A 14,146-nucleotide genomic window follows, 5' to 3' on the forward strand; every position below is an offset into this window, starting at 1 on the left:
TTAGACTGTTCCTTCAAGTGATCTTATACAGCTTCACAAGTGGTGTAAGAACATCAAAACACCCCATCTCCATTTCCTCACCCTGGCCTTTATGCTATTATTGCCGTGTATTTCACTTTTTGTCATAACATTTAGAAGTTATAAATGTCAGTCATTTCAATGTTATAAAACTCCATAATATACAATGGTATTGGTTTATTTAAACTGTCAATTGTTGTATTTCACCATGTATAATACACACCCACATTTTTTGCCCAAATAGTCAGGAAAAAAATCATTTAAATTTTTGAATTAATTAGTTATTTATATTTAGATACTTTTTTGTATTAGAAAGGATTTTTGGCTTTTAATTTTTAACATATTGTGGTACAAGAAATTTTATGTGACAAATAATTACAAAGCACAAGAACTGACACAAGGTACAAGAAATTTTATGTACCAGTACCACCCATGAATAATGTATACCCTTATGTTTCCCTAAAAATTTTGGGAAAAAAACTGCACATTATACACAACAAAATACAGTATCTTTAAAAACATTTAAATAATGAGAACAAGAATAATATATTTACCCACAAAGTTGCCATTTCTTGCCCATTTCATGCCTTTGTGCAGATCCAGATTGCCATCTGGTATAATTTTCCTTCTTTCCAAAGGACTTTCTTTAACCTTTCTGTTCTTTTTTCTTAACTCTCACCTAAAGATATGTTTATTGATTTGATTGAGAAAGAAAAAGAAACATCAATCTGAGAGAGAAACATCGACATTGATCAGTTACCTCCTGCTTGCTCCCCAACAGGGGACCAAACCCTCAACCTTTTGGTTTACAGGGCAATGCTCCAACCCACTAAGCCATCTGGCCTGGGCTAACATTTCTATAATGAAGACTTCGTGGTGATTAATTCTTTCAGTTTTTGTATGTTTGAAAAGACTTTATTTTGATTTCATTTTTGTAAGATATTTTTGCTAGATATTGAATTTGAGGTTGATATTTTTTTCTTTCAGTGCAAGATGCTGTTCCATTGTTCTCTCACTCGCATAGTTTCTGGTGAGAAAGTTGCCATCATTCTTATATTAGTTCCTCTTTACCTAAAGTAATAGGCAGAAAAATGGCCCCTCAGAAATATTTGCATCTCAATTCCTAGAACCTGTGCATATCTTAGAATACATGACAAAGGAGAATGAAGGTTACAGGTGGAATTAAGTTTGCCAATTTGAGATTATCCTGGATCATCAGGGTGGGCCCAGTGTAATTGTAAGCGTCCTTAAAAGTGGGAGGAGGAAGAAGAAAAGAGTTGGTCAGAGGAAGATGATACTATGGAAGAAAGGCACAGAGCAATGCTTTAGAGTTAGAGGAAGTGTGTGTAACCCCAGGAACACGGGGGGTCTCTAGAAGCTGGAAAGGGCAGGGAAATGGATCCTCCCCCTTGAACCTCCAGAAAGGAGCACAGCCCTCTCTATACCTTTAGTTCAACCCAGTTGAGACTCATTTGGACTCTTGAGCCCTTTAAGCTTGTGGTAGTTTGTTACAGCAACAATACACACAGCATGTATTTTTCTTCCAGCTGCTTTTGAGATTTTCCCTTTAATGCTGGTTTTGAACACCTTAGTGTAGTTTTTTTAGTGTTTTTTTCTTGTTTTTGTACTTGGAGTTCATTGAGCTTCTTAGATCTGTCAATTTATAGCTTCATCACAATTAGAAAGTATTTAGTTATTGTTTCTTTAAATATTTTTTTTGTCTCCTCCTCCTTTTTGGGACTCCACCTTTTTTTACTCCTATTTCATTTTTTAAGTAGTTTCTATTGCTGTGTCTTCAAGTTCACCAATGTTTTCTTCTGTGCTATCTTTCTGTTAATCCCATTTATTTTATTTTTCATCTTATATATTGTAGCTTCCATCTCTAGAAGTTTTATTTGGGTCTTTCAAAATATCTTCCATATCTCAATTTTTTCCTACTTAACTTTTGCATATATGACACACAATAATAATAACTGTTGTAATGTGCCTTTCTATGGATGCTAAAATCTATGTTTATTCTGGGCTGGATTTGATGGATTGATTCCATTCCTCTTATGGATCATGTTTCTCTGCTTTTTTTTTTTTTTTTGCATTCCTGGTAATCTTTGATTGTGATGGTCACTTTTCTGGGTGCTGGACATTTTTACATCCCTGTAAGTCTTCTTGAGTGTTGTTCTAGGACGCAGTTAGGTTACTTGCACACGGTTTGACCCTGTCAGGTCACTGCTTTCTGGTGTCAGGTGACTCAGAGTAGCGCTCAAGAGCATTTCATTTCTATTAAGGAATGACCTTTCTGAGTACCCCACCCATTGCCCTAGGAGTTGTGAGTTTTTAGGCTTTTTAAAAATAAGGTTTTTGACTGGTGAGAACAGGCACTATTTCCAGCACTACGTGATTACGAGGCATTATTCTGTGCTGCCCTCTTGGACTTTGGACAGCTCTTTTCCTGGGTTTTGTTTGTTTCCTCGCATGCCCGTGTTGATCAGTCCTTTGCTGAATACTTTTGGGGTGGGGGCACCCTTTGCAGGTCTTCAGGGCTCTTGCCTTGTGAAGCTTTCTGCCTTCCTGTATTCTCTGTCCTAGTAATTCTAACTGCATTGGTCTCCCCAGACTCTCAGCTCATTCTGTTCAACTCAGAGAACCCACGGAGCCCCACCGTGAGCCCGCATCCCTCCGCCACAGCCTGGAAACTGCGTGAAGGCGGTAAGCTGGGGCCACCCTAGGGGTCCGTTCTTTGGTTTCCCCTCCCTTGTAGATCGCTATCCTTTGCTGCTTGGCATCCAGTTTCTTTTTTAATTTATTCTTATATTTTTATTAAGATTTGTATTTATTTATAGAGAGAGGGGAAGAGAGGGAAAGAAACATCAATGTGTGGTTGCCTCTCGCCTGCTTCATACTGGGGACCTGGCCCACAACCCAGGTGTGTTTTCAGACTGGGAATTGAACTGGTGACCCTGCGCTTCACAGTCCGGCGTTCAATACACTGAGCCACACCAGCCAGGGCAGTTTCTTTTTTTTTTAACATTTTTTTTCATATGTCTTTTTTTTTTTTTTTCTGGTGAGAGGGTAAATAACATTTATGGCTTTTCATCTTGACTGGATTATTACCTGTATTTGAGTTTGTTAATTCTATCCTCTGGTGGGTCCAGTCTTCAGCTAAACCCATCAGGTAAGTTATTTTTTTAAATAAATAGGTGATATTTTAAGAGTGGCTTCTGATTCACAGAAAAATTGGGCAGAAAGTACAGAGAGGTCCCTTATACCCTCTGCCCTAAACGTGCACAACCTCCCCTCCTTCTAACACCCTGTACCGGAACAGCACCCTCACCTTGCTCAGTCGCCTGTCAGGAGTGTCCCCAGAAGGGGACTTGGAGCTGAGGCAAATCCAGAAAGAACGAACAGCTGGAGGGGGTGACAACCATGCTCCTCAAAGTTGCCCATAAAACCCTTTTCTGAAGGGGGTCTGAAGGCGCACACGCCTTCACATCTGCCCCCTGGGTCATGCTTTGCCTGTGGCTGAGACAGGGCACAAGCACATTTCAAGCCTCCACTTAGGTTATGTCTGCTACCAACCCGATTGGCTGGAGCAAGTCACCTGAGCTAGCTCCACATTAAGGGACAAGGAAGCCCGCTCTGCCCACAGTGAGGCCAAGACCAGGGCTACAGGGGAGTGAAGAATTGGAACCAATAATTAGATTCACAAAGGATAAAGGCCACACTGATTACTATTATTACTACCTGCCCAGGAGACCCAGAGACAACTCTCCGGAAGGACAATCACTTGGCTAAAAACCGAAAGCCAGATTCAGTACCTGGAAGCCAAAACTACAGCTTCAGGATGGGAAAGGCCAGAGCACAAGCAACCACCACGCCCTCTTCCTCTTCCTAGAGCCCCTGCAGGGCAGGCAACTCCCGGGCTGGCCAGGCTGCTGGGCGCATGTCTACTTGGTGGATCGATAGTAATTCGGGGCACTGGGGGCAGGGAACAGCCTGAGTATCTCAGATGAACTGAACATGAGCGCTGGCTTCTTCCTGAGTCCTTGGGGGAAATGCATGCACCATCCACTTAGCTCAGAGCCTGGCCAATCCCAGGGCCCTCCCACCTCTCCCCTCTCCTCCTCTTGGCGGGGCCTGGGTGCTCCTGCTTCTCCCATCAGCACTTCATATCCTGCAAGCTACTGGGAGGATGGAGGCTGCAGGGTCGGTCCGGGCCAGGAAGTGCTACCAAGAGGCTTTGGAGAAACTCTTCCCACGCCTCTGCTTTCTCTGCTCCCTAGTGACCTATGCACTGGTGGGGGCCCTGCTGTTCTCAGCCATCGAGGGCGGCCAGGACCTGGGGGCAGGTGATGGGGAGTTGGAGAAGTTCTTGGAGGAGCTCTGCTTCCTCTTGCAATGCAACAAAACTGGTAGGTGGCTCACCTGGGCAGGGCTGGCCTTTTCTCCATGGGTGCGGGCAGACCCCGGAGAGCCAAGGGCTCTCCTGCAGGAGGCTGGGTCTGGGAGCCCTCTGCATGTAGCCTCCCTGTTCCTAGGCCACCTTAGGCCAGTGGCTTCTCCTCTCTGAGCCTCAGTTTCCTCCTTTGTGAGTAGAGAGAATAATGGCCTAGGTGGATTGCTGTGAAGAATGGAAAAAAGCGCTGAGCACCCAAGAGCTGCTCTGGAGAAGCCAACTCCCTTCCCTGGGCCTCAGCTCCCAGCCCCACCCAGACCAGCAGGCTCTGGGGCGGGCACATGGGTGACCAAATCTGGGGCTAGGAGTTCCAAGGCTGGTCCTCAGAGCTGTGCCTGCCTCACCCCATGATTCAGTTTACAGGGATCAGAATTTACAAAGATCAAGGAATAATCCAAATGGGTCTTGGACCTGCCCCCCAACGTAGCAGGCTGCCCCCCTACTCTCCCACTTTCTGTTTCAAACAGCATTTTCTGTTGCTGAACGTAGGGGTTGGGAAGGGATTGTCAGAAGACCTTGGGGACTGCTTCTAGTTTCTGTTGCTCTCCCAGCTGGCTGTATGGTTCCAGGCAGAGCTGTTGGCCTCTCTGGGCCTAGTGTGCTAGACAGAAGGGGGCCCACAACCACTGGACCCTGTGGGAAGTGGATGAGATAATACACATGAAGCCTCTCGGAAGGCACAAGGCCCTTTATATATGTCCCCACCGGATTGTGCTTGTATTCAGTCACTTATTTCTACTAGAGGCATGTCCTGTCAGCTGGGGCTGATTAGATGCTGGTCATGGGAGGCAGAGTCTCCCTTCCGTGGAGACCCCCCCGCCCACCTCTCTCTGTGTCTCTACTGGACAGACACACGCCTGCTCAGCCAGCCTGGGAGATGACTTCTGCCACTGCCCCTGCTTGGACACTCAGGCCCCACTGGGTCCAGACTGTCCCCAAGTTCAGGGCTTCCCAAACCTGGCCAGGCATCTGCATCACTCAGGGAGCTTGTCTACAATGCACATTCCCAGGCTCCTCCCCAACCAACTGAATCATGCTCTCTTGGGCTGGGTTGGAATCTAATCTTTAAAAAGTTTCCTGGGTGCTTCTGAGGCACTGAATGGAATAGAAACACAGAGCTGGTTCAACCCCATTTTGTCCAGATTGTCAGTGGAGGTTAAAATGTTTGGTAAGTACTGGCTGAGTGCAGACCCCGGGTCAAATGCTCTTTACACATCAGCACACTTCACCCTTACACTGACCCCCTGAGGAGGGTATGGAACGTCCCCCTTTGACAGATTAAGCAGCTGAGGTGCTGGGAGTTAAGCAGCTTGCCCAAGGCCACACACTGGGAAATGGGTCCAGGGATTCGGTCCCCAGCATTTGGACTCCAGAGCCAGAGCTAGTCACCACCATGTCATTCTGCCTCCCTGATGGGGAAACTGAGGCTGAGAAGCAGGCTTCCTATCTGCAGCTATCCAAGGGGGACTAGTCAGGGTCAGAGCTGGGTTTAGCATGCAGGTATCTGGATTCCCAGGCTGGCGCCCACTCAAAGGAGTAGTGACTTCCTCCTCTGTCACATCCTCTTCCCACGGTGCCAGAGTCTGGCAGGTGGCTTCTAGGATCTCCAAAACCGCTGGCTGCCAAGCCAGAAGAGCCATCTGAAGAGCCAGGGCTCCCAAACCTGCCTGTGCCATGCGTCCCAGGCATCCTCAGGGGGCTGCAGCCCACAGATTCCTGGATAATGAGCAAACCTCACCAGGCTTAACTGCCTCCAGGAGGGGGTGCGGGTTGCAGCCACATAACGGTTTGCATTTCAAAACGCCTTGTACTTTCAGTTTACCAGAACCCGGGGAGAGAGACAGGGCAGAGGTTTGTATATATGCCCCTTGACAAGGTGGGAGAAATAGAGGCCCAGAAAGTCCAGAAAGCCCTCTAAGGCCACCCTGAGATTCCACAGCTGAGTCAGGCTGAACGCCCACCCCCCCAGGCTGCTCCCTTGGGTGCCGGAGCAGGACCTAACTGCAGAGACATTTAATAGCAGGGCTCCGAGAGCCAAGTTTTGGTGTTGATGGGGCCACAAGATGGGGGGCCTGCTGGTCCTTGGGGAAGACCCCTCTTCCCCTGGGACAGAGCAGAGCCCTGTCCCTCACACTGGTCATCTCTTTCTTGAGTTATGGAAGACAGGGAGCTGGACCTCAGGAAGCTGCTGCTCACGATGAAGCACCAGTGGTTCAACAGGTCCACAGACTGGTCCTTCCTGAGCTCGCTCTTTTTCTGCTGCACAGTGATCAGCACCGTGGGTGAGTTCAAGGGCAAGGTTGGGCCTGGCAGAAAGACCTGGGGGAGAGGGTTAGGGAGGGGATGCTGGGGTGTTCGGTTCACTCAGTGTGGAGGGCCTACCCTGTGCTAGGCCTGCTGTGCATGGGTGGGCTTGGTTCCCAGGTCAGGGACAGAGGGTCCCTGCCCCTGGTCCATAAGGCACCTTTGTGGAAATTAGGAAAGGCGACCCTTCCTTCAGGTGGGTGCAGCCCCTGCCTGGGTGTAGACCTCAGGGAGCAAGGTGTGGGCTAGAACTTAGCCCCTTCTTGGCCCTCGGCTGGGTGCTCTTGTACAAAATCCCGTTTGCCAACCCCAGGTTCCTGGGCAAGACAGAAGGACTCGGGACAGCTACACTGGGTCAGCATGCAATGCGCTCAGGGTTTGGTGGGAACACAGAGCTGGGGCGGCTGCCCCAGGGCGGGGGAGGCCCAGGTGGCAGGATGTCAGGGGGGAGCATGTGTTGAGGGCCCCCTGGAGGGGATGACAGCCCAGAGGAGTTGGAGAGGGGGAGCGGGAGTCATCTGGTGGGGGAAGGCGGGGTGTCAAGGGGGCACTGCTGGCTGAGCGAATGGCATGGGCAAAGGCCCCAAAGCACAAAACCCAGGGGCACTGTAAGGAGGCAAAGTCAGGCATGAAGAGAGGTGAGGGAGGGAGGGAGGAGGCTCGGACCAGGGGACGGCCCTGCCTCTGGGCTGAGGTGGCCGGGTTCAATGTCAGGACAGTGGGGACTCTGTCCAGAGGGTTTTAAGCAAGGTAAGGACATGGTAGCCCAGCATTCTAGCAAGACTACTCCAGCTGCAGCATGGAGGTGGGCCGGGGGGTGGGTAAGGCTAGCAGCAGAGAGACCAAGAGGCAGGTTTCTGCCACAGGTGATGACGGTGGCCTGGTCTAGGCCAGTGGTCGTGAGGGTGGGAAGAGGGGTGGGCTGAAGGAGGACTTGAAGGAAAGTCTGCCGTGGGTGGGTACGAGGGTGAGGAGGAGGAGGAGGATGCCCAGGTCTCTAGCTTGGGTGGGTGGGCTCCGTGCCCTTGGGGGTTGGTGGTAAGGACGCTGGACCTGGGGATGGAGCTGATGGTTGAGGACATGGAGGCTGAGGCCTTCCAGGGGCGCCTCCTGGGGGAGACACTCAGCACTGGGGTGCCCAGCGAGGGGCAGGGTGGGGAGGTGGATTTTAGGGTGACCAGCACCCCCAGGTGGTTTCTTTCAGCACTGGTCCCATTCTCCTGAGTGCCGCTCCCGTCACGGTCATGGGCAGAAAGAATAACAGTAATAGTTACACTACCGAGTACTCACCAGGGCCAGGCAGGGCATCAACGCGCTGTACGTGCATTCTCTTACTCATATCTCACGGCAACCCTCTGAGCTAGACGCTGTTCCTGTCCCATTTAGCAGGGGCTGCGACTCAGACAGGTCAGCCATTGCCCTGGGGCAGAGGCTGGCCACAGCTGGCCTTTTTTCAGGGAAACTCCAGCTCGAGGGGACACTTTGAGGGAACGGCAGTTATGGGGAGCAGCACCTACAAGGAAGATACCAGAGATGAGCAAGGGGGCTGAGAGGATGGGGTTTAGTGTCTGCTTTTCCTCAAGAACTTACGGCGCTTGATCCAAGGCAGCATTTCTAAGCCTCGGCACTATTGGCACCTTGGCCTTGCTAATTCTTTGCCGTGGGGACTGTCCCTGGCCTGTATCCACCAGGGATACATTTTCCCCCCACTGTAACCACCAGTCACTACAGCCAAAAATGTCTCTGGCATTGACAAATGTCTGTGGAGGGCACGACTGCCTCCACTGGGTCCCACTGACCTAATGCGATGGTTAGCGAAGGGTGGATCCTGGACCAGCGGCATGTGTATCACTCGAGAATGGGTTAGAAGGTCAAACTCATTCTCAGGCCCCATCCCAGGCCTTCTGAGGTGGAAACTATGGACATGGGGCTCCATGGTGTATGTTTGAACAAGTTCTCCAGGCAATTCGGACACTGGCTGACATGTGAGAGGCACTGACCTGATGCGGTGTTCTCTGCCCCAGTTACACATTAGATCACCCGGATGTCTTCCACTAGCTCCCCTGACTGGGCCCTACCCCCTGCCTCTCCAGCGGGATCTCCAGGGACGGCTTGGGCATCAATCAGCCTTTCGAGGGGCCACCCAGGTGGTGCTGATGGAAGCCGGCTGCAAACCACTGATCTAACAGAAACGCATTAGTTTGGTTCTGATCCCAAGAAAGTGATGCTACTACCCACGGCCCAAGTCCATTAAGGAGGACATCAGGCCATCCAGTAATTACAGCTGGAAGAGGATGGTAGAGGAAGTTCTGCACTGCCTATAATCGATAATGGTGTTCAGAGGTCGTGCTGGCATTGCAGCTTCCTGCCCTGTGGCTCTGGGTCGCCTGGAATGCACCTGGCTTGGATGCTGGGAAAGAACACCTGACAGGTGTGAGTGGGTCAATCACCAGTCATTTCCAGATGGGTCAGCCCCCTTGGATTAGAAAGTTAAGTGCATGGGCGATTAAATACTCACAGCCTAAGTGGAGTGGACTGGTCATGGTGGAATGTGCAAACGCATTATAAGAAATGGTATGATGCGCCATTATGCATTTCAGCATTCAGTAATTGGGACAGCTAATACGGCCCTTTTGTTGGGGCTGGGTGCTCTCCGAGACTTGCTTCCTTAATGCATTTTCCACAACGTGGCGTATATTCTGGGTTGTAAACATAACCCACCTGAAGGCAGCCACAGAGACTTCACTTATAATTTCCTAAGCCCGCCTCTGCCAAGGGGAGCACTGGGTTGGGCATGTGCACTGGGGGGTTGTCTTTGGGGGTGGGCTGTGGGCCCCTGGGCAGGCAACCTGACTTCTCTGTTCCTAGTCCATGAAGTGCGGTAATAATGGGGGTTGCCAGCATCAGGGGTTTTGCTATGCAAGGAGTTTTGACTCCAAAAGGCAGTTTACTCTATAAATCCCGCAAGAAATGTGACCTTCTTTTCCTTAGAAAACAAACAAAACGGTCTGACCCTGGGTCCCCATACCTGAGGCCGAGGATTCCTACTGGAGAGTATCTCCTGACTTTCCCAGGGGTGCGTGAGAACTGGGGCGTTATGCCCTGTCTGGGAAACAGGGCGGCCTCTGTTTTGGGACCCTCGTGGCTGCTATTGACATCCTGAAGGGCCGATGGTTTTATGGCGCCCGTGACACGCTGGGGCACAGGGATCTTCCCTGACACCCAGGGCTGGGCCTCTGAGCTCCCGCTGGATGCGGATGTGAGAGGCCCAGCGCCCTCCGCCCTGCTCCAGGTGATCTCTCCGCACCCTCCTCCACCGCCGGTCAGCTGCCTCTTTTGCCTGGGACTGCCCTGGTTTTAGCACCAGAAGAACTGCACTCTGGAAAACCCTTCGGTCCTGAGCAGACTGGGCATCTGGTCATTCTATCCATGATGCACCTTAGTCCCCTGTCCACCTTCTTCCTTAGATCCCGCCTCTACCACGGTCCCCTCAGTGGTTCTAGGCTTTCCCCGAAGCCTGGATGAGAGGCTGTCCGGAGCCACTTCTGTGATCTCCTGTCCCTGAGGGCAGGGAGGGAGCTGCTGGAGACCTTCCGGGAGGAGGTGGGGGCTGGGGGCGGGTGAGGGAAGAGGCGATGGAAACTCTTGGCACAGTCGCAGCAAGTCCTGCCGGCGGCACAAACCTGGGATGCCGATGGGAAGTTTAGCCAGTGTGGTGCCCACTCTTGACCCCGGTGCATACACCTGTTGTGTCCCTGCCACATCCTGCTGGAATGGAGGGGGAACTGAGCTCAAGGTCAACCTTCCCTCTCAAGTAGGAGCTCCCAGAGGGCACAACCTCTGCTTGTTCCTTGTGTACCCCCAACCCTGCACACAAGAGCCTGGCATATAGTAGGTGCTCAATAAATGTGAAATCCAGGCTGGGTGCCTTTGCTCTCTCTAATCGCTCACCCAACCGTCTGCTCTTTTATGTCCTGTCCTTGATCACCATCTGTAATTCTGTGTTTGCTAAGTGGAGTTTGGCTTTTATCTGAACTCCCACTAAACCAGAAGCTCGGTAGGGTTCGGCGCCACATTTACTTCGATCACCACTGCGGCCCCAGCATGTGCAGTCAGCACCCAGTATGCACGCACAATACGACCACACATACAGAGTTAACTGCCCCGCCCTCAATCACATGGCACCTCTGCAACCAGTCAGGGTGGCATGGCGGGCCTTGGGATGGGCGCAAGCTGATGAGACCCACCCAGGGCCACTGCCTTCGCCCAGAACCCTGCCGAAATGGCCACCTGAGCGTCGTCCCATTCCCCGAGGGCAGAGCCCGATGGTTCGCCTCGTGAGCTGCAGCCCTGGAGGAGCTGGGGCTCAGCCAGCCTAGCACTTACCTTCAAGTTAGTTTAAATAGTTGGGCTGAGTTTTCTGTGTCATGTCATCCTTCATGACATCAAAAATTAAACACAGGTATTAAAGGCAGAAGCTTTCCTCCCTCTGTTGAAGTCAGTGGGCGCCGCCCATTCAGAAGATCCTACAACTTGTGCAGTGGAGCGTGATGGCCCTGCTCCGCCCAGTGCTCCGCCCCCGCCCCGCCCCTCTGCTCCGCCCCCGCCCGCCGCCCCGCCCTCTGCTCCGCCCCTATCGCCTGCTCTGATGCAGTGCGGGGGCTCCTGGAGAGCAGGGGGACTTCAGCCCACCCGTCCCCCTGCTTGGATGACCTGTTCTCCCTGGTTGGAGGTTTCTGCCCCCTCGGTGGTCCTGACGCAGTTGGACACTGAGCCCTGGCTTGGGAGCCGGCAGCTCTGGGAGTTTGGCTCCCAGCTCCACTCTTCATCACGTGGGCGCTCTTGGCCAGGTTGCTCTGTGTCTCCGAACCTCGGTTTCCTCATCTGCGAATGGTGACAACAACACCCACCTGTGAAGGCTGACACCAGCCCCCCCCGTGGGTGCTCAGCAGGCAGCGCTTACTCACTCCCGAGGGTGAGGACACCAACACCCACCCATCAGTCGCCCACTATGTGTTGGGCTCTGGTCCCAAGCAATCCTTCCTGCTAGTCAATAGACAAAGCAGGGACTGTCACCCCCATGATACAGATAAGGAACTTGAAGATGTGAGTAGTCAAGTAACTTTCTAGTAAACGGCGGAGCTGGGATTTGAACCGAGGTTGGTAAGACTCTGGATCCCCGTTCTTTGTGGACATGTTTGTCTTGTCCACTAAACCACAAGAGGCTCTGAGGACAGCGATTGTATTTGATTCACTTTCCAACTTCCCACTGTCCCGAATACTGTGCTCCCTGCTGTAACATCGTTCGTTGGCACCTAGTAATTGCCTATTATGTAGAAACACATAAAGGGGCCCAGGCATCCCAGGGAGGACAAAGGCAGCTTCTGGAGGGTGAGGGAGGTGGCGGGCAAGATCGCAAAGCCAGCCACACCCTCTCACCTGCGCTCACGCCGTCCTTCTAAGTGAGCTGGCTCGTCACGCACACTCAGAGATGGCCATGGCAGAGTGAAAGGCAGTTTGCTCACTCTTAAACATGTGCTTGTCCCCTGCCAAGGACATTTCAGGTCAACGACCTGGACAGGAGTTGCTCTATACCCTAAAGAGAAGCTGGGTATCACCCCCTAGCCCCCCCGCCCCCACCAGAGCAGGCCTAATGTTAGACAGGTGGACAGATGTTTCAAGATGAATCTTTGCCAATGCATTGTATCAAATGCTATGCCAAGGAGGCATAGAAGATCTCTTTAAAGCTTTTTTTGGGGGGGGGCGGGAAGAGCAGATGACAGTCCCCGACTGTGTCTTCTTTTCCAGGTTACAGCCACATCTTCCCCGTCACCAGGCTCGGCAAGTACGTGTGCATGCTCTACGCTCTCTTCGGCATCCCCTTGATGGTCCTGGTCCTCTCGGACACAGGTGACATCCTGGCCACCCTCCTATCCACGTCTTATAACCGGTTCCGAAAACTCCCATTCCTCTGCCCTCCCCTTTCCAAACGGTGCTCCCGACTGCTTTCCAGGAGAAGGCCTGACACCAAGCCCGTAGACCAAACCGTCCCCAGGATTATCATCGACGGCCCAGAGCCCCAGGACCCCAGACCCAGGTGTTCCTCAGCCTTGAGCAGCAACACGGAGCTGCTTGAGAGGCTTCTCGGTCAAGAGAAGCGGAACACACTGCAGCTGCCCACGCGGGCTGTGGAGAGGAGCACCTCTTGTCCCGAGCTGGCCTCGGCGGGACTCTCCCTCTCCGTCATCAGCAACCTGGATGAGGTGGGCCGGCAGGTGGAGAAGCTGGACGTGCCCCTGCCCGTCATCGCCTTCGTGGTCTTCGCCTACATCTCCTGCGCGGCCGCCATCCTCCCCACCTGGGAGGAGCACCTGGACTTCGAGGACGCCTTCTACTTCTGCTTTGTCACGCTGACCACCATCGGGTTTGGCGACATCGCTTTGCAGCACCCACACTTCTTCCTGTTTTTCTCCCTCTACATCATCATCGGGATGGAGATTGTGTGCATCGCTTTCAAGTTGGTGCAGAACAGGCTGGTTCACATTTACAAAAACCTCATGCTGTTCTTCACAAGAGGGAAGTTCTAGGAAGGCTGCAAACACAGGAAGGCCCCACCGCCTCTCACGAGATGCATGGTAACTGAGCCCATTTCCTTGCCTTGGCGTCTGGGGCAGTGTTGTTAAAAAGTGGCACTGGGGCCCACCATCAGAGGCCTGGTGGCATGGAGACAGATCCTGCGTGAGGGTCAGGACATAGACAAAAACTGTCACCCTTCCCCAAAGTCCAACTTATTTCCCCGTCTTCATTTATAGAAACTGTCACCTTATGTAGATGAAATCACCTCATGAAAGTCACCCATTTCTTGCAACACGAGAAAAAAAGTTACCTTTGTTTTTGCAGTTTGTACTTTTTGCACTAAATTAAAATCCTCCTGAGTAGCTCCCCGCATACCCTTGATGAAACAGAGAGGGTCTGGGCAGCCCTCTTTTCTTAAATGACAGCGTGAATGTGGGCGAGATCAGCCCGATTCCAGCCTGTGTAAAATATGCTGGTACCGCCAAGTGGAATTGTTACCCGCGTTTGCAGGGGCCTGGGAGATTTCCTGATTGCCAGAGTCTGTGCAGACAAGTGTCCTCACTCAGAGGCATGTGATGGGCACCTCCTGAATGAGTTGGCATGCGAATGGGCTGGTCTGTGTGGCAGATGCTGTAGGTCCCCCTCCCAGATGCCCTGGAACACCAGCTCCCTTTGCCTGAGAACTTACTCTGACCAGTAGGGTGTGGGCTTCCACTGGGAAGGCGAGAAATCCAAGGGGCCCAGGCTCTTGGGAGCATCCCTCAGCTGCTGAGTGACAGCATCCAGCTGCTTGCCTCT

At 52.0% G+C, this 14,146-nt stretch overlaps 1 protein-coding gene across 1 annotated transcript; it reads left to right on the top strand.

Moving 5' to 3' along the window:
* Positions 1 to 4,204: 4,204 nt before the first annotated feature.
* Positions 4,205 to 13,359, top strand: KCNK18 (potassium two pore domain channel subfamily K member 18). The gene is made up of 3 exons (XM_037132857.2): positions 4,205 to 4,424; positions 6,622 to 6,750; positions 12,581 to 13,359. The coding sequence occupies exons 1-3, from the start codon at positions 4,205 to 4,207 to the stop codon at positions 13,357 to 13,359; spliced, it is 1,128 nt and encodes a 375-aa protein (XP_036988752.2).
* The last annotated feature ends 787 nt before the right edge of the window (positions 13,360 to 14,146 follow it).

This window comes from Artibeus jamaicensis, unplaced genomic scaffold (genome assembly GCF_021234435.1).
Source record: "Artibeus jamaicensis isolate MK-2021 breed Jamaican fruit bat unplaced genomic scaffold, CSHL_Jam_final contig_490, whole genome shotgun sequence".
Lineage (NCBI taxonomy): Eukaryota > Metazoa > Chordata > Mammalia > Chiroptera > Phyllostomidae > Artibeus > Artibeus jamaicensis.

Excerpts from the sequence above, each read along its gene's own strand:
- KCNK18 (XM_037132857.2), top strand. The coding sequence starts at position 4,205 with ATGGAGGCTGCAGGGTCGGTCCGGGCCAGGAAGTGCTACCAAGAGGCT. Across the intron at positions 4,425-6,621 it reads CTTGCAATGCAACAAAACTG|TTATGGAAGACAGGGAGCTG; the intron begins GTAGGTGGCTCA and ends CTCTTTCTTGAG. Across the intron at positions 6,751-12,580 it reads CACAGTGATCAGCACCGTGG|GTTACAGCCACATCTTCCCC; the intron begins GTGAGTTCAAGG and ends CTTCTTTTCCAG.